This window comes from Labrus bergylta, chromosome 14 (genome assembly GCF_963930695.1).
Source record: "Labrus bergylta chromosome 14, fLabBer1.1, whole genome shotgun sequence".
In the NCBI taxonomy this organism is placed as follows: domain Eukaryota; kingdom Metazoa; phylum Chordata; class Actinopteri; order Labriformes; family Labridae; genus Labrus; species Labrus bergylta.
The window spans coordinates 10,336,917-10,361,583 of record NC_089208.1 but is presented as its reverse complement, the minus strand read 5'-3'; the positions used below and the strand labels follow the sequence as shown (position 1 = coordinate 10,361,583).

At 40.3% G+C, this 24,667-nt stretch overlaps 2 protein-coding genes across 11 annotated transcripts in view; one reads left to right on the top strand and one right to left on the bottom strand.

Moving 5' to 3' along the window:
• Positions 1-694: 694 nt before the first annotated feature.
• Positions 695-5,511, top strand: LOC109981481 (LIM/homeobox protein Lhx1-like). The gene is made up of 5 exons (XM_020630284.2): positions 695-1,342; positions 2,077-2,297; positions 2,721-2,995; positions 3,731-3,887; positions 4,208-5,511. The coding sequence occupies exons 1-5, from the start codon at positions 1,173-1,175 to the stop codon at positions 4,618-4,620; spliced, it is 1,236 nt and encodes a 411-aa protein (XP_020485940.2). The 5' UTR covers positions 695-1,172; the 3' UTR covers positions 4,621-5,511.
• Positions 5,512-17,704: 12,193 nt separating this feature from the next.
• The window catches only part of acaca (acetyl-CoA carboxylase alpha), a 36,095-nt gene continuing 29,132 nt past the window's right edge, over positions 17,705-24,667 (bottom strand). For all 10 annotated transcript variants that reach the window (XM_065962806.1, XM_065962803.1, XM_065962804.1 and 7 more), the window contains 9 exons: positions 24,005-24,101; positions 23,804-23,900; positions 23,570-23,705; positions 23,045-23,222; positions 22,846-22,958; positions 22,057-22,211; positions 21,215-21,385; positions 19,481-19,617; positions 17,705-19,383 (listed from right to left, as the gene is read on the bottom strand). In XM_065962806.1, coding sequence (XP_065818878.1) covers positions 19,257-19,383; positions 19,481-19,617; positions 21,215-21,385; positions 22,057-22,211; positions 22,846-22,958; positions 23,045-23,222; positions 23,570-23,705; positions 23,804-23,900; positions 24,005-24,101 — 1,211 coding nt within the window. In that variant the 3' untranslated portion in view covers positions 17,705-19,256. The remainder of the gene's footprint in view (positions 19,384-19,480; positions 19,618-21,214; positions 21,386-22,056; positions 22,212-22,845; positions 22,959-23,044; positions 23,223-23,569; positions 23,706-23,803; positions 23,901-24,004; positions 24,102-24,667) is intronic.

Below are 24,667 nucleotides of genomic sequence, written 5' to 3'. Positions count from 1 at the left end.
ACCATGTGTCCTCTGTGCAGTCTGCAGGGAGAGGTCTGCGGACCATGTAGCAATCATCTGCACGCTGCAGTCTGATTCTCCCACACAAGGCACAGCGAATCATTTATTCATTTGTGTGATATCATTGACCCACAGCAGGCTATCCCTGAGAGACTATCAGGCTGTAAAAAGATGATTGTTATCAACATGGGAACGATAGTGGATTTTTTTTTATAAAATGTATTTATTTATGAAACTTTTTTTTTTTCATTCATCAGTCAGAATGCCATGTCAGTCGGTTCCCAGAAAACATAAATCCACATGAGATAGCTTGGAAGAACTTCATGTTGTCCCATTGTTTCTATTGTGACATTTGAATTTAAAAATTGCTTACAGGATATATTTTTTGGGACAAAAATGCATTCATTTTTTGGCTTTCTTCGCATTATGTTTTAATTCTTGTATTCTTCAAAGATACAAAAAAAGTAGCCTATATATTTTTTTATTTAGACTAAATTAAGGTTGATCTTTCTGCTGGTTTGATTTGCTCATTTTATTTTGTAGTACCTATGGCATTTACTTTACTTTTCATAATGTTGAAGAAGGCTAGATGCAGTGGAGTAAAACGAAGGCTGCTCATAGGTTGATCCTGCAGCTGACGTCACATGTTTCTGAATAGGCAATAGGCTGAGCTTCAAGGTGCGATTATTTCTGCGTTTCTCTCAGACTGAGAGCTCATCAGAGACATAATGAGACACAAATGAAAGACGGACTGAGCGCACTGAGAACGTACCGTCGTTATTTTTCTCTGCTTTCCTCCACTCAGGAAACAGCATACTGCAGTGATTTGGTTAAATCGTCTCTAAGAGGGAGGGCGTTTTGATTTCTTCGGATCATCCTGATGGCTCCTCTGTGATCTCCAGTCTGTGATTTTGCTACAGAAATGTTTTTTTCCAGCAGTCAACCTGTCGTTTGGAGCTGTTGGCCAGATGTGGATTGTTGTCCCGTGGAATAGATGTGTTTGATATCCTGGATGATGATGTGATTATTCAGATACATTTTTGGAAGCATTGGATTTGTTGGATCATACCCCAAAAAAAAACGCAGCAGCAGCAGCAGCAGCACTGAGGTGACTTTAACGGTGGAGAGAGAATATTTCACTTTACATATCGGGTTGGGAATAACTGCACACCATGCTGCAGTGTGCCGGCTGTGAGAATCCCATCGTGGACAAATTCCTGCTCAAAGTTTTGGACAGACCGTGGCACATCAAATGTGTCCAGTGCTGCGAATGTAAATGCACTTTGACTGAGAAATGTTTCTCACGAGAAGGGAAACTGTACTGTAAGAATGACTTCTTCAGGTGAGAATTCAAATAGTTTATTATTACTGTTAAAAAAAAAAAAAACAGATATTGAAGAAAGATATTTCTCACTGAATATCATATAAAAAAAAGATAAGTAAAATCCGAGTAGCCTATAAAGGAATTTCATTAAACAAAAAAAGATGTTGATCCAGGATTGATGGGGCCTTTTTAAAAACCCGAAGAGCAACCAAGATACACCTTCTTTGTTTACACCATGGGAACTTCTTTCTGTAGTGAATTATCGTTTTTAATTTCATAATCATGTTCACATTACTATTTTATTATTATTAGAATTGCTATAATTTTTTTGTCCGAAAGAATCTACAAAAGGCTTAACACCAAACGTTAAGCCTATATTTAAAAAAAATGCAACACTTAAAACATGTTTTTTTCTTAAAACCTTTATTATAAGTCTTTTAAAAAAGCACAAAAACATGGATTATATTACACGTGGTGGACCTTCATTCCTAATGACAATAATAAGTAATTATACTTACATTGTTTCCTATGCAATTACATTTTTATTAATGGGAGGTTAAAGGAGACATTATTTATGCTCCTTAATAACCTTAATTTGCTATTGATTATTAGTCAATATAAACTACATTATAACCTACCTGTAAGTTATATAGGCACGAGGAAACCAATCACAAATGTTTCTATTGTAAGGCTTTATCACATGCACCTCTGTTGTGAAACTTTGGCCTGACTGTTGCATTCCCTCTCTGCAGGATATTTGGGACCAAGTGTGACGGCTGTGATCAGGGAATTCTACCCAGTGATCTGGTCCGCAGGGCAAAGAGCAAAGTGTTCCACCTGAACTGTTTCACCTGTGTGATGTGTAACAAACAGCTGTCCACTGGCGAGGAGCTCTACATCCTGGACGAGTTCAAGTTCGTCTGTAAAGAGGACTATCAGAACAACAATGGCAAGGACACAATCCTACTCTCAGGTGAAGAGTTCATTTTTATTATTTGGGAAAAAGAAGATTTGTACAGTTTTGTATTTTCTATCTTTCTTATTTTACATTAAATTAATGTATTTATCATTATAAGCCTATTATTTATTATTATGTATATTTACTCGTCTTATTGTGTTGATGTGTTACCCTTCTTCTTTCTTAACAAAAATAATTTATAGTCCAAATTTACTTGTGTGTGTGTGTGTTTTTGTAAGCTATCGTGTAGCCTACCCATAAAGTGAGCAATTCAGACTATAAGGGGAATGTATTTGAAGTAGGCCTACATTTCAAGATATAGCCTATTGAAAACGTGCTTTCATTTGAAGGTGGGCAGTCATTCAGAGAAATAGATCCTGTAAATATCCGCGCATGGACTGTGGCTATAAGCGGCATGTGTTGTATCTTTTCCCACAGTGACGACATGCAGCGACCCAAGTCTGTCCCCGGACTCGCAGGACCCGCAGGACGACGGCAAGGACTCGGAATCGGGACACTTGTCAGATAAAGAGGCATGCAACAACGAGAACGACGAGCAGAGCGGCGTCGGGAAACGACGCGGGCCTCGGACCACCATCAAAGCCAAGCAGCTGGAGACTCTGAAGGCGGCGTTCGCGGCTACGCCGAAACCCACCAGACACATCCGGGAGCAGCTGTCGAGGGACACCGGCCTCAGCATGAGAGTCATCCAGGTAAAAAAAACAACAAACAAACAAAAAAAAACATGTTGTTAAAGAAAAAACGTTTTGGGCGTCTTAGCTGCGCTGTTTGATAGACATAGGCCTGCATCCATTATCGGACCCCTCCCCATTGAAGTTCACACAGGTTAGGTGTCTCTATGATTCTAATACGACAGAAAACAAAATCAGATGTTACACTACCAACATGTGGGAAATAGCTTCCATACCACAAACATACTTTCTGGTATTTGTGGGTTGCAGACACCCTCGGGGAATCAGCCCTTAATGCTCTGCAGATTCGTTCCCATTTCCTTTTCTATGGTCTCAATTTTATTATTTTTGCCCATAATCTTTATTCCCACTGCACTCTTAAAACCCTTAAAAGCAGGACTCACTTAGCACGGATTTCCATAGACATTTTTTTCCCTCCAAACGCTCCCTTGATGAGCCACATCAAAATGCACCAGAAGTGGATTTTACGCACTCACTCATCCCTATTCTGACTTCCGGTTCATAAATATTTTTGACCTCATCCAAAGGTAATTATTTTTATTACCATGAAATCATCGATTTTTTTTTACTTTACGCATCACAAAAAGCTGCTCTGAAACGCATAGTTCTGTAAAAAAACAAACAAACAAACAAAAAAAACACAAGAGGCACAAGAAAAGTGATTATGCTTGTTCTTGTGGCATTCATGCTAATAACCTGGTTTTATGTATCTTTGTCCATCGTCATGTCTTTAAGGTTTGGTTCCAAAACAGGCGGTCCAAAGAGAGACGCATGAAGCAGCTGAGCTCGCTGGGCGGCCGGAGACACGTGTTCTTCCGCGGCACGAGGAGGATGAGGGCGCTGGGAGAGAGGCTGGAGACAGAGGAGATGGGACACTTCTCCTATTATGGAGGTGAGATCTGTTTGGAGATAAACGGCCTTTTCGTTTGATCGATATTTAAAGTGGATTGTTTTCCGATTGTTATCACTGTTCTAAATGTTTGTGTTTTTTTTTATCTCACGTTTATTTTGTATACTATCAAAATAAATTATTAATAAATATATTATTTTTGATAAGCAGGTCTACTAAAATTCAGTTATTTATGCTTCATTGTTTTTTTTTTGTTTTTTTTTTAATCGAATTATTATAGTTGAGTAGTAATTATTATTATAGTTTTTCTATGTTTCTACTATTTATTCTTTGCACTAATCCAGATGTCTATGTGAACACAGATTATCCGGGGGAATATTACAGCTCAGGAGGGAATTACGAGTACTTCCAGGGCCCTCCATCGTCCCAGGCTCAGACTCCAGCAGACCTGGGCTACGTGCCCTCCTCCGTCCCTGCGGGCACCCCGTTAGGAGCCATGGACCACCACCACCACCAACACCACCAGCACCAGCACCACCACCACCCAGGGCACCACTGTCCTACAGAGGTGCAGTGTTTCTCTGACACAGTTTCTGTTCACCACCCTGAGGACTCACCCAGTCCAGAGCCCAACATGCCGGGCTCCATGCACAGCATCTCCAGTGAGATGTGTGGCCCCGGCACACCTTTTACCTCTGTGTCCCTCAGTGACAACGGATACACAAACCAGCTGTCACAGACCTCCTCAGACATGAGCGAAGGCACTGTGTGGTAGCCCGGAAGAAACCCAACTGCAAAGCACACTTTTATTTTAAAAGCAAATCAATGCATTCTAAGGAGGTTTTTTTTTTCCTTATTTAAATGTACATTTATTTATTTATTTATTATGTATTTATTTATTTATGTATTTATTTATTTATTTGCTTGCATTTCTGTTAAGCCCTATTTAACTATTTATAAATCTCTATATTTGTACGTTGGTATAATTGTTTATTGACTTGCCGATCAATAGATTGTTTTTAAATAGTCCATGTGAATTTGACTCATTCAAACACTGAGAATGCTGGGCCTCATTGATCAAGCAATAAACAAACACATGGATAGGCAGCGGAAAGTGTTTTATTTACTGTTTGTAAAACCGTTTATGCCACATAATGTGACATAGTTTGTCTTGAATTTGTTGACATAAAGAAGCGTGGTAGAGATTTATTTCATTGCCTTCAGTATTTGATACATGCAGCGTCATCCATGAGCTCATGTAAGATTATTCTTGTCATATTCAATACATTTGACCAAAAACCTCTCTCAGGACTGTCCAGACATTGTTTTTGTTTATTTATTTATATATATATATATATATTTGTTTGTTCGCCATTCTCTTTCAACCAATTGATAACCAACATGTTTGCCTTCAAAAGGATCTGACTTTAATGTGACACGATTCAAGCAGTACAGTCAACTGTTTACTTAAAGCTCCAGTATTCAGGGCTTTGGATCTCAGCATTGTAAAAAAAAAAAAAAGAAAAAAGAAAAAAAGCTCTTGATTGATTGAATGCAAACTAACCAAACTTTTGTAGCTGTTTTATGGATGTGGTTCCTCACTGTGCTCATTTGTACTGTCCTCATAAGAAAAAAAAGAAATGCAAATAAATTGTTGCCAAATGAATGCACAGTGAATCTTGCACTTTGAGTTCTCTTCACTCTATCGTCTGATTGGAGAATAGTTATTGTAGAAATCATTTCTGCCGACATTTTTTTTGCCAATAGTAACTGCCATTTTTTCCATGAGAAACACCTGATTGGCCCATTTAAAATCCATAACACTGATCTTTATGACCAGTCGCTGAATAATACAACACATTCATCATTATTATAACGGTTCATCACTTTGGGGAAATAATATTCTTTCAAAGGGATTCTTGTCTTTTTTGTTTTTTTATAGCAAACAGGGATCGGTTAATGCACATTTCATTTTTTGAAATAAGAGCATACCTAAATGATTGCGCGAGGAAATCCCTTTAGAAAAAAAGAATCCCTTGAGTTTTTCCAAGCCAGCGAACACTTGGAAGTGTTGCATCTTTCACAAACATTTTCCTATGACACCCTACTCTGATTTCTTTTTTCTTCCAAAAATGTACCTTGACTGAAAATATAAGCTCATTTAGGCTATATTTAATTAATTAAAGATTATACTACTTACTATAGCTTACAATGATCAAAACGACCAGTTGTCTTTAACCAAATGTATTTTAGTTTACATTTTTCTTGTCTGGATCTTTATAATGTGCTCCATGTGTTCATGTCTGGGACACTTTGAATGGCAAAGGCTCTGTCTGTGAGACACATGCTGCAGCTGCACGGATGAACTTTGACTAAATATCATGGTTACAGCTTGATGTTGTTGTATTTAGTAAACTATGGATAGTTGTTTCAGAGGAGATGTGATTTTATACCTCAGAATGTCCATCAGATACTTACTATGGGCCGAGTTTGTCTTGGAGCATTTTGAGCCACTTAACGCTGAATTACTCTGTTACAATTCTTTTTATAGATGCTTACTTCCTGTAACCTGTTCTGTTGTGACAGTTCGCTAAATTGTAGCCCGTTACCCAGAACACTAACGTTGCAAACCTCTTTACACTGAGAATCTGTCTGCTGCAGTACAGTCAACCAAAGTTGAGATGTTCAGACAATTTGGAGTATCCAGACAAATACCAAGCCAGCAATCAAATCACTTTCACATCTAGTGGAGCAGTTTTGTCTGATTTTTTCTCGGATGACTTTGCAGATGTAAGTGAGCTGTTGAGATGATAAATTAGCTGATGAATGCTCGGTACTGGAAAAACACACACACCACCACTCAGACTCTACATGTTCCTCGCAGCCACTGATTTTATTATTTGCAGTGCTTTTTTTTGCTGAATAACTACAGTAGAAACACACACTGATGTTATCAACTTATCTGATATATAAACCTAACATGAGGCATCTCTGTTGGTATTGAAGAAGAGGCTGATCCGAGTCAATATTTTAGGGTGAAAAAGGGAAAGTTGAGGGCAGCAAAGTGGAAGACAGGACAAACACTGAATAACAAACCACTGGGGCAGTGAAGCAGGAGGCTGAGAGAGCATCTCAGTGGAGATGTTTGAGGGAGGAGGCCACAGAGCCACACCGGATAACACATGGATGTGACTCTAACTTATCCTATGAGTTTCCTTTTTTTTTTTTTTTTTTTTAGAATTTTCTAAATGTATGTAAACTAATGTAGGCAATCAATCTGACATACTATCAGGCATCCCTTTCTGTAAGCTTTATCAACATGCCCTAAAACAGCCCCAGACACACGAGAGGTCACACAGCTCATTTTCATTTAAAGCTATAGACACAGAAACATCCTGTTCTGAGCAGGGCTGAAATAGAGGGGTTTAAAGGCATGGTAAAATACAGCAGCAGAGTGGATTCATTTCAAGAAACTTCACAGACATGTTTTGGGAAGCGGAGAGTATAATATGTGACCTTTAACTAAATCTCAAAATCCAAATAGTTTGATTTAACTTTATAAAATGTGAACACAAAAACAAAGTTATTGATAAAATAAACAAATAGCTAATCAACCTGTGTGAATTAAATGTGTAGTTGACTTGTATTTCACATATTTAATCAGAACTTACATCACACATAAGATGTGTGGCGTCATGGATCAAGCCTAACTTAATGTAACCAGATAAAAATGACATTTCTGGATTAGCCTTACCACAATCAGCTTAATTGTAAAGCAAAAGTTATACTTATTAATTCAACTCTGCTGCAAATAATGCTACAACCTGGTTAGAAACTTAAACAAGAAGGGATATGGTGAAGAAACAGGGAGCGACCCGGTTAGTAAATAATTCAAAACATGAGAAAATTAAATGTACGCTTTATCGCCAATTTGAACACCGATGTCTACAAAAATAAACTGTCATTGGAAAACAATTTTGTCCACCTTGAATGTTCAAATTCCAATACAGGAAACCCTTCAGTAATCCATATAGTTCCAAGGGAAAAAACCTCAAAAACTCAAAAGATGTAATCCCAGCAAACAAAAACATGGAAAGCAATGCATTGCAAAAATGTCTGCAAAAAGATGAAGAAAAAGGTATCCACTTGAATCAGCACTCACCGGTCCTGCAATTGAGGTCTCGTCATGACCGGCCCTCAGACTCCTGAATTGTCCTCAGTGTCCACGGTCCTCCTCAACACATGTCATCTTCTCATGTGGAGGAGGAAACACTGTAAAAAAAAGAAGCCCATGACTGTTTCTTCCCCAAGAAAACTAGCCTTCCAGCAGCTGTCCCTTGCCCTCTTCCCAGAGTCAAAAAAAACCCCCAACAAACATTTCTCTCTCTCCCTTTGTTCTCCCCAGGCTACGCCTCCTGCACACCTGTCTCTACCTGGCTGAAAGCATGCAGGTCATACGACCAGGCTGATCGCAGACTTAACATGATCCCACACAGAAACATGATATACGGGACAGAGACATCACAAAGGGATTTAACCTTGCAAGGAATTAATTTTAATGAAATCACCTTTATATAAAAATATGGCTGTCTCCTCCCTAACCATTGTGGCCATGTCACCATCTTCACTTCTAATCATGACTTGACATTATTTAAATGAACAATATTAGAGCAATCAGCCACATTGCTCTGGTGGTGAGAGCTGATCACATTCGTGGAGGAAGACCTCAGTGGATGAAACGTCTTTCGTTTAAGGGTTATATTGTTTATTATTCTGCCACATCTGTCAATACATTATCACTGATATAGATTCTTAGTTGTGACTTAATTACTCAACTTACTCCACACAAAAAGCTAAAAGAAAAAGAGAAAATACCAAGTGTGGGAGGAGTGTGAGCATCAGAGGAGTCATGAAAATAAGGATGCAAAATAACATCAGATATGATAAATATCATTAATGGATGTCAGAGACAATCCAGTTAAGCTATAGCTTACTTTTTCAAGGAATTTCAAAGAAATGATTTGCATAAATAAAAAAATCTATTCAGTGTTTTGAACTGTATCCTTAATCTGTTGATCAAAGCCTGTATGTCCAATGCCAACAGAGTTTAAATGTTTAGAGATAATGTTATGCTGTTAATCAAACTAATCCCTGTTTATCTGAACAAAACACAGTGATTAAGAGAGAGATTTGCAAGTCAAACAGGGGGCCAGCAAATCAATTCAAATGTTGCTGACAATCATTATTGCTGCTGTTGGATTAACAGTTCACAATAATGCTTATTCGTCTCTTTGAGGAGGGCTTCACCTTCATTCACTGTGGAACTAATTCAACTGTCTACAGATGTTTTTCTTTATTTTGTGCACATTATACACAATATACAGAATACTGTATAAACATTATAACCAAGAATGGATGGACACAATTATTTCAGCTGAGTTTTAATCAGCTGACCCCCTCCAGAAGCCAGCTGGACTCTTTGACTACAAGTATTTCTCTGACACTTGAATTCATTGATAGTCACATTAATAGTCTCTATAATTACTGTTTTCAGATAGTCAGCTCAGTTTGTCACATTACTGACCAAAAAGGATGCAACATCTTTGTGCGCTTTGTCTGATGTCCAAGCCGCAACCTGTGGTGCTGAAAAATAAAGCCAATGCGGATGGGCAAAACAACTGCAGTTCCTTGAGTGTCCACTTGAGGCTTGCTCCAACACACCCTGAAACCCCATACACACCCCATATTAAAACATCTGTTTTGACAGCAGAAATTAATATGTTTACAGCCTGGTTAAAAAAGATTTTGGTCTTATTTTAATGTCTTTATTAGCATGCACCGTACAGGGGTTTAATGTTTTTTTCTTTTTATAACTCACCAGTTTAGATTTAAGGTGTGATAATAGTTATGCATAATTAGGAGGTGTGGCAGACTCGACTGCAAGCAGCCTTGTTGCAGCGGTTTGTCAGGCGGCTTAAGGTCCATCTCAGCTCTTTGCCTGTCGTTACGTTGACAAAAAGTTTGATAGAGTCAGCATTTCTAATATGGCAAAAGCCATGGATGGGCTTCCAAAACAGCCCTTCGTATAACCAAAGGGTTGATCAGGCTTTGTCCATTAATATTTACAGTCTAGGTGCAAATGCACTTTGCAGGAGATGCAAGAGTTCATCAGGGCAACAACCCTAACCTTTTAGTTGAACGATGAACTTGAACACCTTTAGACAAAGAAAATAGATCCAAAATCTGACCTTAGAAAATCTAGAATTTAAATAAATCCCATTACAACTGGACAAGTGCTATCAAAAGATAATAGTATATTGTTATACGAGATATAAAACCTTTTCATTTGGTAATCTGAATCTTATTTAAACTTAGATTTGGCCTTTTTTCTCATTCTTCTTTCCTTTTTAGTCACTTGTACAATCTGGTCCTATTCCCTAATTCATCTCTTTCTCCACTTTTTGCTTCAGGCTTTGCGGTCCCCTTTCTGCATGATCAAAATCATTCACACATACAATTTTATAATCAATGCCCACAGTAATAGGATTCCTCTGGCCATGGGCAATTAATACAGTTTTTCCCTTCTTTTTTTTTTTTCTCTCCTCGCGCTGTTCTCAAAGCTACGAGACATTGGCTTCTCCTCATTTGCATATTTATTGCATTGGACTCAAATCTAGCGAGTGATTGATGTGGAGTCTGCCTCCTGAATTTTTAGCTGCCTATTATTATGAAAGAGAAGGAGGGGGCTGCGGCACGTCAGTGTATTTTTGATTAAAGTTGAAGAGGACAGAATCATGAGTGTTCCCCTCCTACTGTCTTTTTTGCAGTGCTTAATCTGTGGGGCCAAGCGCTGAGATGATTTAAGAGTCTTATAGATTCTGACATGTCATTTACTCAACAAAAGCAGAGGCAGATAATACTCGTTTAGATTGTAATCACTCTGTGTACACGTCACAGAGTATGATGACAATATCATGCATGCAAAGTTTGACAATTTTGTAAAGTTATTTCATGATTTTGCAAGCTTGGGCTTATTGATGTAGTTTCCCATGCAGGAAGAACACATGTTTATGTTTCAAGTAGATTTAACACAATGCAGCATATTTCTCTTTTGTTTCTTTATATCAACTGTTGTAATTTGGTAACGAGAGCAATGAGACGAAGACATAGCCCTGAAGGTTGCTGGATCTCTGCAATCAAGCATTTCATTTTCAAATGTGGAAAAAAAAACCCTGCTCTGCAAAATGTATATGTGCATATGTGTGTGTAATGGGGTGTATGACCCTGGGTGGAGGCAGGGGTGGAGGGGGGTGTCTAACCAGCTATATCACATATACTGTAGCTGAAACCCCTCACCTTCCCTGCCTTGTTCTTCTGTGATCTCTGTCCCTGAAGCCAAAAGGAAGAATACATCTACATTTTTCATTGGAACAAGTGCAGGGCGTAAAAGGTGTCTTCTTGGGTGTCAGTGTACTTTAACTTCTTCTATTTATTGGGGATGGACTTTCATTAGGAGAAAGCAATTAATGTGTAGTTAAATCAAACCTACACACTTACTGCAGAAAGTAAGAGCTTCATGTTAACTCAATGAAGGCTGACTTGGAGCTAAAGCGATCCCCTCTGTTTGCAGTCAAGTTGTTGCATTAAAAGAAGCTGTTAGGGTTGGAATTGTCAAATAGGAAAGATTAAAGTCTACTATTAATAGTAGAGGGGGTGCATACCTCCCAGACCCTGACTGGTAGGAGATTCTAAAAATCTCAGGTACCACAAGCAGGCCTGCAAGTTCAAAGTTCTAGGTGTCACAAAGGTTTAATTGATGAGGAACAGGACCCACGTGTAGAACCAAATAGAATATATTAGAAAATAAATAAAAAGTCAAAATGCAAAGCAAAATCCTACTTTCTTAAAAAAGTTCTAATTCCAAACAGTAACAAGGTACAACGTACTAAAGACTCAACTAGCAAACATTAGAAAAAAAAACACACAAGGGAACCAAGCAACAGTTAGAATGAGACAAACTTAAACAAGAAAGGAAATCTAAACTCTGAAATAAACACAATACAAAACCAAACCAGAAACTCACGACATTAGGGGGGGAATAGTATGCACTATGAGATCTTTAAGATATGATGGTGCCTGACCTGAAGAGCTTTGTAGGTAAGAAGCAGGATTTGACTTTCTAATAAAATGTATGTGGGCAAGTGCAGAGATGTTCATATAAGGAACCTTTGTCTTGTCATTCCACATGCACTGTTTAGACACGTACAGTATGAGAGCAATAGGGAATTGCAATAATCCAACTTAAAATTAAAGAATACATGGACTATTTTTTCTGCCTTGACAGACCAGTCATTACATTAATCATGCAAGCTGCTTCCCGTCTACCGTGCAAGTTTTAACTTAATCTAAAATCTCAGTCGATTCTCTGATCCGTCATTAGATCCACCACCATTCTTGCGCTGGGACAGCTTACTGAGAGACATCTTTATCAGTCTGATTTAAATGTCCTCAACCAGCACTTTCAGATGACACCACTGTATGCGATGTTGTCAAGCTCAATGATTTCCCCGGTTGGCTGCCTTTGTCCTTCAGAGCCAGAGGACACTGGTCACAAATAAAACCGATCCACAGGCCCTTTGAGATGCAGTAAACCAACATTTCCATGGGGAGTTGGCTCTCCACGCTCCACTGATATGCCTCTAATGCATGCATTTTAATGTGCTGCACCTCTGAAACACAGGCCGCTGCTGGACTGATGTTTGCATTCAGCTCTTTAACTCTACATTCAGTCACTAACTCTGTGAGAACTGTTCATAATGAGTAATGAGTGAGCATTCATAATTAGTATACTTTGAACGTGTGAGGCAGACTGCATGCACTTCAGTGTAGGACTCATATGAAGCCATCAACCAATCCTTGCTAACATCCAAAAGGTGATTTAACGGATCACTATAATGGTACAGGGTGCCCACTTCTACTACCAAGCAGTGCATTTGCTGTATGTATTCTCAAACTGACTTCTTAAATGATTAAAAATTATCTTAAACATCATCCATAGAACGATATGACGCAGTAACAGTTGGGCCAACAATTTCATCAACAAAATGAACACATGATACAAATGGAGTGTGTCAAGTGATAAAAGTGATAAAAGCATGACAGCAGTTCTAAACAGGAAATGAAGCTGATGTTAAAGTCAAGCCTTTGCCTGGAGCATACTTGTGCTCCCAGTTACTTGTGTTCTTTTCAAGTGGTGATGCAAAAGTGCAAAAGCTGCAGTTCCTTGAGTGTCCATTTGAGGCCGGCAGCAAAAGCCATGGAGTCAGTCACGTACACACCCATGTTAAAATGTCAATTTAAACAGCAGTAATAAACATGTTTACAGCCTGGTTAAAAAAACGATTTTTGTCTGAATAGTTCATGTCTTTTTGGGCACACACACACAGGGATTTAATTTCAACTTGTCCTTTCAATTCTATGAAGAATGAATGTTTTGCATAATTTGGGGCGTGAATAATATGACTACAAGCCAGTGCATTGTAGTTGTTTGCCAGGCTTAAGGCCCACCTCACTTCATTGCAGGTTAAAGGTTGACTGAAAGCTGAAAGTTAGTTTAAGATGGAATTTTTCAATATGACTTCTGCCATCATCAGGCCTCAAAACTCCTCTTCAGTAACCAATGGGTGCATCACTGTGACTACGTCCATGTTTTATATGAGTATATGGTTCTTCTGCTCAATTTCCTCTCGATAAGATATTAAAGACACGTTCATTCTCATTCCTAACATACCACATGGACCTCTCTCTACTCCTATAATTTCCATACCAGTCAGTGACCTACAGTAATAGCTGTGATATATGGACAAAGTCCCAGGTCCTTGCCTGCTGACCTTTCTCACAATCCCACACTGGGCAACCTTCACCACCACAGCCCACCACCAACCCCCAAACTTCCTCCAGCCCTTATCGTAGTGGGGGCTCAGTCCTGCCTCTCTCTCTTCCTTCCCTGCATCTCCTCGTTGGCTCTGCGTATGCAGCTCGCTACACTCCAGTGGCTCCATGAATGTTAATGTGGGGGCGGGGGGGTGTGGGGGTGTGGGGTACATGGTACAGGGAGCAGCTTCACCTGGCCTGCAATGCACAAGAATAAGCAGCTTTTTGCATAATATTACCTTAATAACAGTGACAAATCTGCAGTCAAGTTTATGAGCAGATGTATTAGGACAAATAAGAACCTAGATATGGTTTGCTCAGCTACAGCATAATTTTGATTTTTTCATGCAGATGAAAAACTGACATTTGATGAGTGAGTCTTCTATTGGATCTGTTTTTTTTATCTGTAAAAAAACTGCATTTTGTGGCCCTTTCTGTCTGCGGATTTGAATTAGCCCTCCTCTGTTGTTCTGGTGTTGAGTTAGTCACCCCATGTTTACTGAGCCCTGACAGAATGAGAATGTATGCATTATGTGGTGATGATCACAGGGTGTTGTAATCTTTGACCCTTGTGGCACGTTTCAAACGCAGATTGAAGATTAAGCCTCTCATGCAGCTGGCTGACAGGCTGCCTTCTTAGCTGCCCCCGGAGGGATTCACTGCCTGGCTTTACCTCTGCAGCCCGGCCTCTCTGCATTAAAGACACAATGCATCATTTAGTTGAATATATTCATTTATTGTAGAAATTACCTCTCAGCAACTGTCCTTTGCAATGTATGTCTATTAAAAAGTACAAGTCATGAAAGCCTTAAATTCATGGGAAAACTTTGGAGTGAATTATAATCATTATTTGAAATGCAAACAAAGCTCATCGTGCAGAAACACTGTTTTACATCATATTAGAGGTTCAGCTTTTACCCTGTCTTAGTAATTAAAATTATTTAGATGGATTGTTATCATGGCTTTGATATTTTGCTCACTAGGATGTTGCAAGTAATTAGTGACCTTGGACATGTGGACATGGGTGAAAATTATGTTTTTCACAGCCCATATCAATTAATCTGCACATCTGGATGACTGTAAATAAAGATGGAAAACATGCCTCAACATCCTCCCGTTGAACAAACATGAAACCAAAATATCCCCATGTCTGTAGCCAGGGTTTGTACTTGGTAGACTATGAATCAGCGGGAAGGCTGACATCACGCCGCTACTGCTTACGAAAACATACATTTGACTTACAGTAAAAATAGAAATGATTCCACAGGTTTGCGAAAATTGATTGGAGTGGTTGAGGCTCAGTGGTAGAGCTGGTCATCTCCCAACCAGCGGGTTGGGGGTTCGACCCCAAGCTCCTGCATTCCCATGTTCACGTGTTCTTGGGCAAGACACTTAAGTCTGCATCGTCGGAAGAGTGTGAATGTGTATGAATGAGATTAGTTAAAACTAATGGACAAATCACACAGCAGCCTCTGCCATCAGTGTGTGAATGTGTAGGTGTGACCTGCAGTGTAAAAAGTGCTTTGAGTAGTCAGAAGACTAGAAAAGCACTCAAGTGCATTTACCATTTACCATGTATTTGGTTTAACAGTTTGACCCATAGCCCACCTGTTCGCTTGGAGGAGGCAGGATTAATGACTTATACTGTAGCCGGTCAGTAGGGGGAGCTCTAAATCTTTTAGCTTTAATTCAGGCCAGGACAGGTGTTGTGCTGTCCATTTTATATACAGTCTGTAGTATTAACCTGTTCTTATATCATCCCTTCATTAACAACATGCAAACTATATATTTGGCTCTCTCTTTATTCTGTTTTTCAGGGTTATTGAGTCAAAAAGAACAATTACAAGAGTTATAGGAATCAGACACTGAATGAAATGTAAATTTGATAGTGTCTCTAACTTAACTTAATTACTCTACAGTTCATGCAGGCAAAACATCTTGATGCTCAAATATGAATGTCTTCATATGATGGTCACTTTTGATTGGCTAATTCAATAAAAAATAAAATGATGCTTGCAGTGCATGGTGTTAAATTGTATAATGCTATCTTTGGTTATTATTCATAAGGACGTGTTTAGATTGAATTTAAACTTAGTGCAAGTTTCATATTACTTATACTTGTAATAAGTTATAACAATATGAATCCTAAATTCAGTTTCTATTGCGATGTTATTGTATCTATTCTTCCACCAAAAGTGGATTTAAATCAAAATGATAACTAGTCAGATGAAAAACACAATTATTAAGAATACACATATTTGGAAATATCTACTTGATTAAACATTTAACAAATATGTATGCCTTTGAGCCTCTTTGAAATAGGTATCTATACAATGTATTGCAAAATTAATCAGTTTTGCTTCATATGAAAATTGAAATCCTGAGGAACCACAGGGCCTGAAATATGCCTCATGTAAAACAGCCAGCGTTCTGCATTTGAGGTTGCCTTCAGCTAACACACCCAAACTGAGGTCAGAGGGTCATCTTCCGCTTTCACTGTCTGGAAAAAATTCCATCGACGAGAAAACAAATAATAAGACAAGTATGAACAGTGTCTCGGCGTGACTGGCCTTCTTTGCACTTTTGAATATAGTTGATATGAAAAAAGGCAGGCGGGCGGAGATGAGCTGAGATGAGCTCTTCAGAATCCTCCGCCTGGAGAGATGAAGAACAGCTGGGGCCTGGCACTCGCTCCATCTCCGCCGGTGTACTCTTTGTCACGGGTAGAGGAGTCTTGTTTTCAGGCGGTAATCAGACAGCCCCAGGGCTCTGTAAAGACCCTGTTCCCTTTTCATCTCAACTGTTGCATATATCCCGCTAATTGGAATCCTGCAACTGGGTCACAGGCTTTGTCTCTCAAGTGCTGTCAAGTCATTGAGACGTGTGGATGTGGAATTGTGGCTGCCTCAGATGCATGATTGAGTCTCCACTCTGTGCTATCACAATGCCTCCAATTTCAATCTCATAGAAGACACTGATTTTCTTTTTCCCATTAACATTTTCTGCTATATTTCTCTCTCTCGCTCTTTGTCATGGATCTGGCAGAACTCAGCAGTCACTGTGGCTTAGGAATCAGAATTTTAAATTCTAAGAAAAGCTTGTGTACTTTGTTTAACCTTAAAAATCGAGATTTCTTTTTACTGAAAAAAGGCAAACAACTCTTGACTTAAATTAATATATTTTTGGATAATGCGGCTCTTCTGATCAACTTTGTAATTAAAGAAAGAAGGGTTCTTAACAAGTTTTATGGAGAACTTCAGCCTCCTGTGGTTAAAAAGAACCTGATTCTGCAGTTTGTCAGCGACTAAAAGAATTAGCCGGCCTAGCATGCCACCACAAATGAGCCAAAACCCTCGGGGAGACCAGAGAGACCAAGCAAGGCACATTTCCAATTATACAGCCAAATGACTCATTTTCTTATTGGGCCTCCTATAATTGTGGTGGGTATTGGGTGCATGCAACTCAATTTGTCTTACATATTTGTTGGTGGGATAGTAAAAGAGTTGATAGAGCTGAGGGGGTTACACAAAGGAGTGGGACAAAACAAAAAAAAAGGAAGCAGGGATGAGACAGATCCCTCAATATTTGTTTGATCTGCTTCATCCTCTTTAATACTGTTGAAGTCAGAACACCAGGAAAGAAAATGCTGCTTTAATTATCTGTGGATTGAGGAATGGGAAGTATCATTTTCTAGTAATCAGAAAACGTCTCTCCAGAGTAATTCACTTTGTTCTGACTGCTGGAATTAATGAGGCTTCCAGTCATGTTGTTATCTGCCTGGAGGATCATCACTATATCAAAAATAATTGACAAATTAAATTAATGCAAATTCCTAAAAAATGTGAGTTTTGTTAAATCCTCCCTTGTTACTTTTTTTTTTTCAATGCAACAAATAAAAAAAAAGAAGAGATTGTTTTAGTACAAACTCAGAAGAAGTTGGTTAAGCTTTATTAAATTTGCAGACACATTTAGAGCTCGTCACTGTGAATTCTTCTCCAGCCATTTCGGAGACAATCAGTTACTTATGAAGCAACTGGACAACTTGTCATACAGGCACATAAAAGGCACAGCACAGATCACAAAAGCCATTTCACGTTGCTAACATTGCTTTATCAGGAGAGCATATCACAAAGTGATCGATAGGACTGAAACAGAGTTACAGTGAAGTGAAATCCTTTTATTACACAGGTAGAACACTATGCCTGTCTATTGGTAACAACATCAAGTGAAGTAATATGTGTTCTCCAAATGAAATAATAAAAAATAAGTAACATCTCATTAAGTACACCCTTTGTTAATGTGGATTACAGCTCAAATGACACACTACAAGACATGTAACATGTAAGACCAGTGAACAGCAGATTTAGTTCTTTCACAAACACACATTAAATGACCGAGCCATCTATTTGTTATCAATTCAAAAAAATATCTCTTTAGTTATAAAATAAATTAAAAAAAAACCTTTTATGACTGGTTTAAGAAGCAAACACAAAAGGGGTTAAAAAAATAAAGTAACCAGAGGAGAAAGGAAGAGGTCTCTAAGCGACCATGCTCTGTGTGTAGTACCATTAACAACTCTTATGTCACTTATTACCACCTCAGTGTGTTGCTGCTTCTATCACTTTGTGAGTGTGTATGTGTATGTGTGTGTGTGTGTGTGTGTGCTAGATGCAACAGTTCAAACGGTGCAATGTGAGGGGAACAGTGAGCAGCAGTAAAGTGCGTCTTAAGCAGCATGTGTTTGTCCTGTGTGTGTGAGTGAGAACAGAAGGGACAGCTGTTGTTTTTTTTTTTTGAGGCGAGCTGGCCCGCCGCTCACTGTGGGGTGACTGTGAAACAGTCAGGGTCTAAAAAAGGGGGACCTCGCCTCACGCTCCCTGCTGGGCTCCCCTGTCCAAATCTGTTGTAGTGTTCCTCGGTCTTTGTTCAGTAACTCCCTGCCGAGAAGTGTAACATCCCCTTTTTTCTTTCTGATGCTCCCAGCAATGAGTTGTCATTGTCGAGTTGGTCATCAAAATACTTGCAAATCACGACAAGCATATGTCACAAACCAGGGTGTGTTTTACATGACAATAGCACTCTGACTTAATGTGCAACTCCAGTTAAAAGCATCAGAGAGCACTGATTGTCATGGAAGCATCAACTGTGTAAACTTCAAACATATTAGTCAGCAGATTTTTCTTTAGTTATTATTCAATTGCACTTGAACACAAAACAAATGGATTTAAGTAACACACGAGTGGATTCACAAACATTAAAATTGTCAACGGAAGTTTTGCTTCTTAAGAATCATTGCCAGCGATTCATCGGTAACCTGGCAGCTGCCAGGGGCCCTCATGTTGGCTCCTCCATCTTCAGTCTCCAGTCAGGGACCGGGTGCAGCTGAGACAGTCTCCTTTGGTTGGGGTTTCTGCCTGAGCTGTGCTTCAGCCCGCCAGGCAGGGAGGAGAGCCCCCCCCCCCCCCCCCCACACACACTTTAGGAGGAGGCTGACGTCTCCATAGTGGACAGGATCCGCACCACCTCTGTTCTCTGTGTGGGTGAGATGTGCTGGGTCATGTGCACGATTGAATCCATGGCGACCTCTGGGTTGGCCTGAACAAGGCTAAAAAAAAAAAAAACAGAGAAAAGATGATCACAATAAAGAACAGAAAAGCTTGATTTCACTCGTGTATGTCTGCATTTATTTTGAGCTCTCTTACCTGCGTATCTGCTTGAGAATGTGATCTCGGCGGATGTACTTGATGTTCTCATCGATCACAGACCTGGCGCCCTCTTCTTCAGCAAGTTGCCTCTCCAGCCATGCAACCACCTCCTCATTGTTATCCCACAGATAGGCCTGCATAATGGAAAGAGGGGGTGTTGAAGGAGGGTTAAGCAAGGGTCATATTTGTGATAGGGAAATACAGCCTGCAAATCACACTGTTTCTCATGGTGTGAGGGAGAGAGAGAGAGAGAGAGAGAGAGAGAGTGAGTGAGATCAACAGACTCTTTAAGGATGATCATCATTTGCGCTATAAAATCTTAAAAAGTTGTAAACATTGCTCATCCCTATTTCCCTGGGGACAAAGTGATGACTTTGTTCTAAACAGACAGTTTAGAACTGATGATTCTTATATGCAGGAAGCTGCAACCTGCAAATATGATCATTTCTACTTAAAAATAATCACCAACACAATAATAAAATAAATGCATCAATAGACCACTCCATTTCAAAATAATTGTTGCAGCTCACAAATCTATTACAGCTTACATTTTGTCTGAGCAAATCTTAAAATGTTATGAATCAACAAATAAGTATCAACAACAAAAGGCTTGGCCTGACATAAAGTGGGGGTGTCATGTCTTGTTGCCTGGACCTGATAGAAACATTAGTATTCATGAGTGCTGGCATCTCTGATCCCACACAAAGTGCGGCTGGAGGGGCTTAGTGCAGATTTGGGGGCTGAGGGGGTAAAATGGGCTCTTTTTATTTATTTTTATGAACAGTCCTGCTTGAGGTCCACGAGCACATTTAATGCCCCTATTAATCATCTTTAATCTGTTTTCTTTTAATTACGAAACAGCGTGTTGCTCTCCTATCTGCACGTGCCAGGGCTGTGATTAATTGGGGCTTAAGACAGCCGGTCCTGATTGGGGTAATGTATTAGCTAACAAGAAGGCCACTTCTTTAGGAGATCTCTAAAGCTGGGCCGGCTCCTGTCGGCCCCTGCGGCAGGTCCTATGAGTCTGAAGACTGGGCGGGAAGAATCAGTATTTATGCATCTCTCATGGATGTTTATTTTCCACTTATCAGTCTATCAGTTTTTTTTTAAAAAACAGGACTGCCTACACTTCTTTATCTGGAGCTCCTAGTAGAGAAGAAAAAAGTGTTTTAGGATAAAAAAAACAAAAAAAAAAAACAGACCTTTGTCATCATTCTCAGACAGGCTGAGAATATGTTCACAATGATTGTAAATTTAAACCTCAGGCTCTAGTTCTTTAATAGGAATCTAATACAGAGTCAACCTGTCAAATCAGAGATCACAGAATGCTGCATATGATGACGACTGTAGATATGAACTGATATCTGATCATTTATTTATTGCTTTGTTAAGGTCTATTGTTCACATTCAGTGGTAAGGATTTTAAAATCTGATTATTTTTTAAATTAGAGTAATTGCATTTTTACAACATACATGTACGATCAATACTGAAAAAAACAAAACAATCAAATGAGGCAATACTAGCAAGCACGTTTGTTCTAGAGTCTTCTCCCAAAATCTAATTATAATCATATAAATTATATGTTTAAAATATATGTATTAAAACAAACCACATCATCATATGACCATTATCAATGTATGTGTCCAGAAATACTTACTTTAATTTTGAGTCACATCTCGACAAGAATAAAAAACTAAGACTTTCCCGTGAGTATTTGGAGGATTTCTTACCTTGACAGCGCCCTCGGCCTCCACAAACCAGCGGCGCAGCATCGCCTGGATCTGTCCGTCATTCAGCTCGCTGTTGGCCGCTTGGATCTTCCTCTTCACCGTCTCCTCCAGCAGCAGACGACGCAGGCGCCAGTAAAAGAAGTGACGGCATGTCTGCCACTCAAGGATATCCTGAGATAGACGATGGTTAAATAAAAATAGTTATGATAGACATTGATTTTCATGTTACAGTTTCTGATAGTGTATTTCATTCTTTGTATAAGAATGCTCAACCCAATGAATGAGATGACACACTGAGGGAAATACACTGAATGGAAAATTATGAAACCATTTTACACAATATAGTTAAAATGAATGTGGGAATGATTGTATCATGTTGTGGATTATTTGGGGGGGGGGGGGGGGGGGGGGGGGGGGGGGGGGGGGGTGACAGATTGATGTTTGTTAGAGAAAAGTGATGTGTAAAAGAAGTTTTCATCATAGTGGACTGGTAGACTCTGCTGAGGTACTTGAGTCAAACATCCAGACCAGTACTATCCGGCCCATATTGTGTGTACAAAACACCCCGACTGTGAAGCTCCCTCTGGTCATGTGAGCAGGGTCTTTAAAATCTGTATGTGAAGGATGGACCTGAGAGGACACAGAATGAGACGGGGCCTGCCTGAGGCGTCACCGCGGCTGCCTCTTCTGTGATTGACCGGGGTCATCAGAAGATAATTATGAGGACGAGTCCTCACAGCCCGGTGAGACCAAACATTATTCACTGGACAGGTGCTGCAGCAGTTAGACTGACTCTCCCCCTGTGGGCAGCATGAAGAAGAAGAAGAAGAAAAAGTGCTCACCGTTATAACACCTTTCTCTTGCATGCGACCTGGGGTGTCATGGAGGTCTGCAAACTGCACGGCCACCTGGTGGTAGATGGGCAGGAGGAACTCCTCACGCTCCTTTAGTTGGGTCTCCAGCTCTTTGCGGTCGGGGGGACTCAGCTCTGGGGTTCCTAAAAAAAAAAAAAGAAGCCCACAACAGTGCTGTCAAACCAAATAGTGATGCTGATAGGTCAGGAGAGGATTTTTATCTCCATCTAGCAGTCTTCTAGTTGGCTTTTAATCCTCAATGGTACAATTGACTTCCAAACCGGTCTCTCTATTAGTATGCAGCTATGAATTAACTCCTGAATGCAGAATTTAGTTTTAAAGATCCCCAAAGCCCTGGTGGCTGTCACCATATACCGATTTCTGTCAAATCCGATCTGTAACCTCTCAAACACTCCCCAGTAACCCCCGCAAGCCCCTCCCTCCCCCCCCCATCACTCCAGTTCACCCCTCGCCCCGAGTCCAAACAGCATCAGGGCCCACATTTCACTGAGCCTGGAGCAAGATCGATACGCTGTGCAGGAGAGACAGGCGAGCGGCTGATTGATCTGAGCAGGCTGTGATTGACACGTCTCCCCGGGGAGAAGCAGAGAAGATGATACAATCAACAGCGAGTGAAGAACGACAGCGAAAACACACACGCGCTCTTCACCTGATGTATCGCTCTTTAACTGAAATGAGGACAAGGCCGAGTGGAGGGGGGGCGGGGCGGGAGACACATGTGAAGAGCTATAATTAGAACTGAAGTGGAAGACTCACCCAATCTCTCAGCCAAGCCCGTGTAGACCGGATCCACTCTCCTCATGGTCTTCACTAGGTCCTTCCTCCTAAACTTGATCTCCACTGTTCCCTCAGGCTCCAGCACCCCGCCTCTGGAGACATCAAAGATTAGAAAACAAACAAAAGGCGCTTCGATGAAGGCGACGCTCAGATCGCCGTCATTTTCAGTCCAACTCACCGGCTGTCCTTGTCGGCGTACATCTCCATGTGACGAGGGTTGATGGTGGGATCTATGACTACCCATGATCCTCCTCTCAGCTCAGCCTGAGGGGGGATATAAACCAGAACAGGCTGCTTGTACTCCCTCAGGCCATCCACAATGTAGGCTCCGAACTTCAGCACCTGGTCATACATATCTAAGACAGAGAGTTTCACATGAGATGCTGCATGGCTTCAAACTCAGACTGACATCAGATTTTTGAGTACTGTTCTTGAAAATGACTCGGGACACTGTCTAGAATGTGTTTCTGGCATTCTTGAATATGCTCTTGTGATTCATTTATTAGATCCCCAAGAATGAACACAGAAAGCAATTCTTCTTTGCTGCTCCAAGAGGCTCAGCTTTTGTGTCGCTACAATGGACGTAGCACTAGTCTTGGTTATCTTGTCATTGTCCGCAGATATGCAAGTTCTTGTTTCAGTATGTCGAAAAACAGTAATGAAGTCGGAGCATCTTTCTTGGTTACAACAGGAGCAGAAGTACCTTTCATTCCTCCAGAGAAGCCCCTCCAGTTCGCAAACACCATGAGAGGCAGCCCCTCTCTGTTCATGTCCTTAATGGCCTGTGCTGTTTTGAAAGCAGAATCAGGGAACCACACCTGTCCTGCCTGCTGGATGATCTACACATAAAGAAATACAACAAAAAAAAAATCAGCATCTGTGTCTGTAACTGTTATAATACTTGGATAACAGTTCAAGGCGGCGAGCAAGCCTTTACCTTCGCCTCTGAGTCCAGATTGGCTGGATCCGCGGGGATCGACAGCTCAACAGTCCTGGTTTCCACAGCAACCACCCCCGTAGGTATCCCACCCAGTCTGTGGAGAGAGGCCATTCAGCACTGACATCTACAAAATACCTTGACAACAAATATTGATCCAAGAAATGACACTATTGGCAGTGTGTCATGTGTGAGTCTTACCTGGCCCTGCCCACCACCACGCTCTGAGCCCACGGCTGCATGATCTCCATGAACGAGCCCTGGTCAAAGAAGCCGCTTTGCCACGATCCTTTTGGACCTACAGAGACGAGCGAGGGGAGCGTGACTGACACAGTCGGAAATAAAAAGTCCTGCTGCGAATTTGAACTGCAACTAAAACTATTTTTTCCCCAAAAAAATATTCTGCCTGTTTAAAAGTGCATTCACGACCCTGGCTTTTATCCTTGTGTGCAGTCAGAAGTTTTGCATTTTTTTCCCCTTCTGTGTCTGTAAGCTTGGCAGCAGCCATGATGGATGACTCTAAAAATCCGGCTTACTCAGCTCTTTTTTCTGCCTTGCACACCCTGAGAAATATACCCAGTCTGTGAGGTTACCATTCAATTAAGCCTCGCCACTCATCACTAGCAGAGACAGTCGACGGGAGTGGGTGAAAGACGGGACTGAAAGGACACACTGGAGCCATTTTGATATTTTGATTTTTGAAATTTAAAGCCATGATGCTTAAGCAAAGTTTCCGTCTTAGTGTCTTAATGCTATCTGAACAGTAGTGAACCATTTCACACTTTAACTTTAAATGAAGTTAATATAAGGAAGTTTAACTTCAGCTGTCTGAAATAACTACTGACAGAGCATTTCAGATTTCAG

Coding starts and splice junctions, on each gene's coding strand:
- LOC109981481 (XM_020630284.2), top strand. CDS start 1,173: ATGCTGCAGTGTGCCGGCTGTGAGAATCCCATCGTGGACAAATTCCTG. Junction 1,343..2,076: donor TGTAAGAATGACTTCTTCAG/GTGAGAATTCAA, acceptor CCCTCTCTGCAG/GATATTTGGGACCAAGTGTG. Junction 3,888..4,207: donor ACACTTCTCCTATTATGGAG/GTGAGATCTGTT, acceptor ATGTGAACACAG/ATTATCCGGGGGAATATTAC.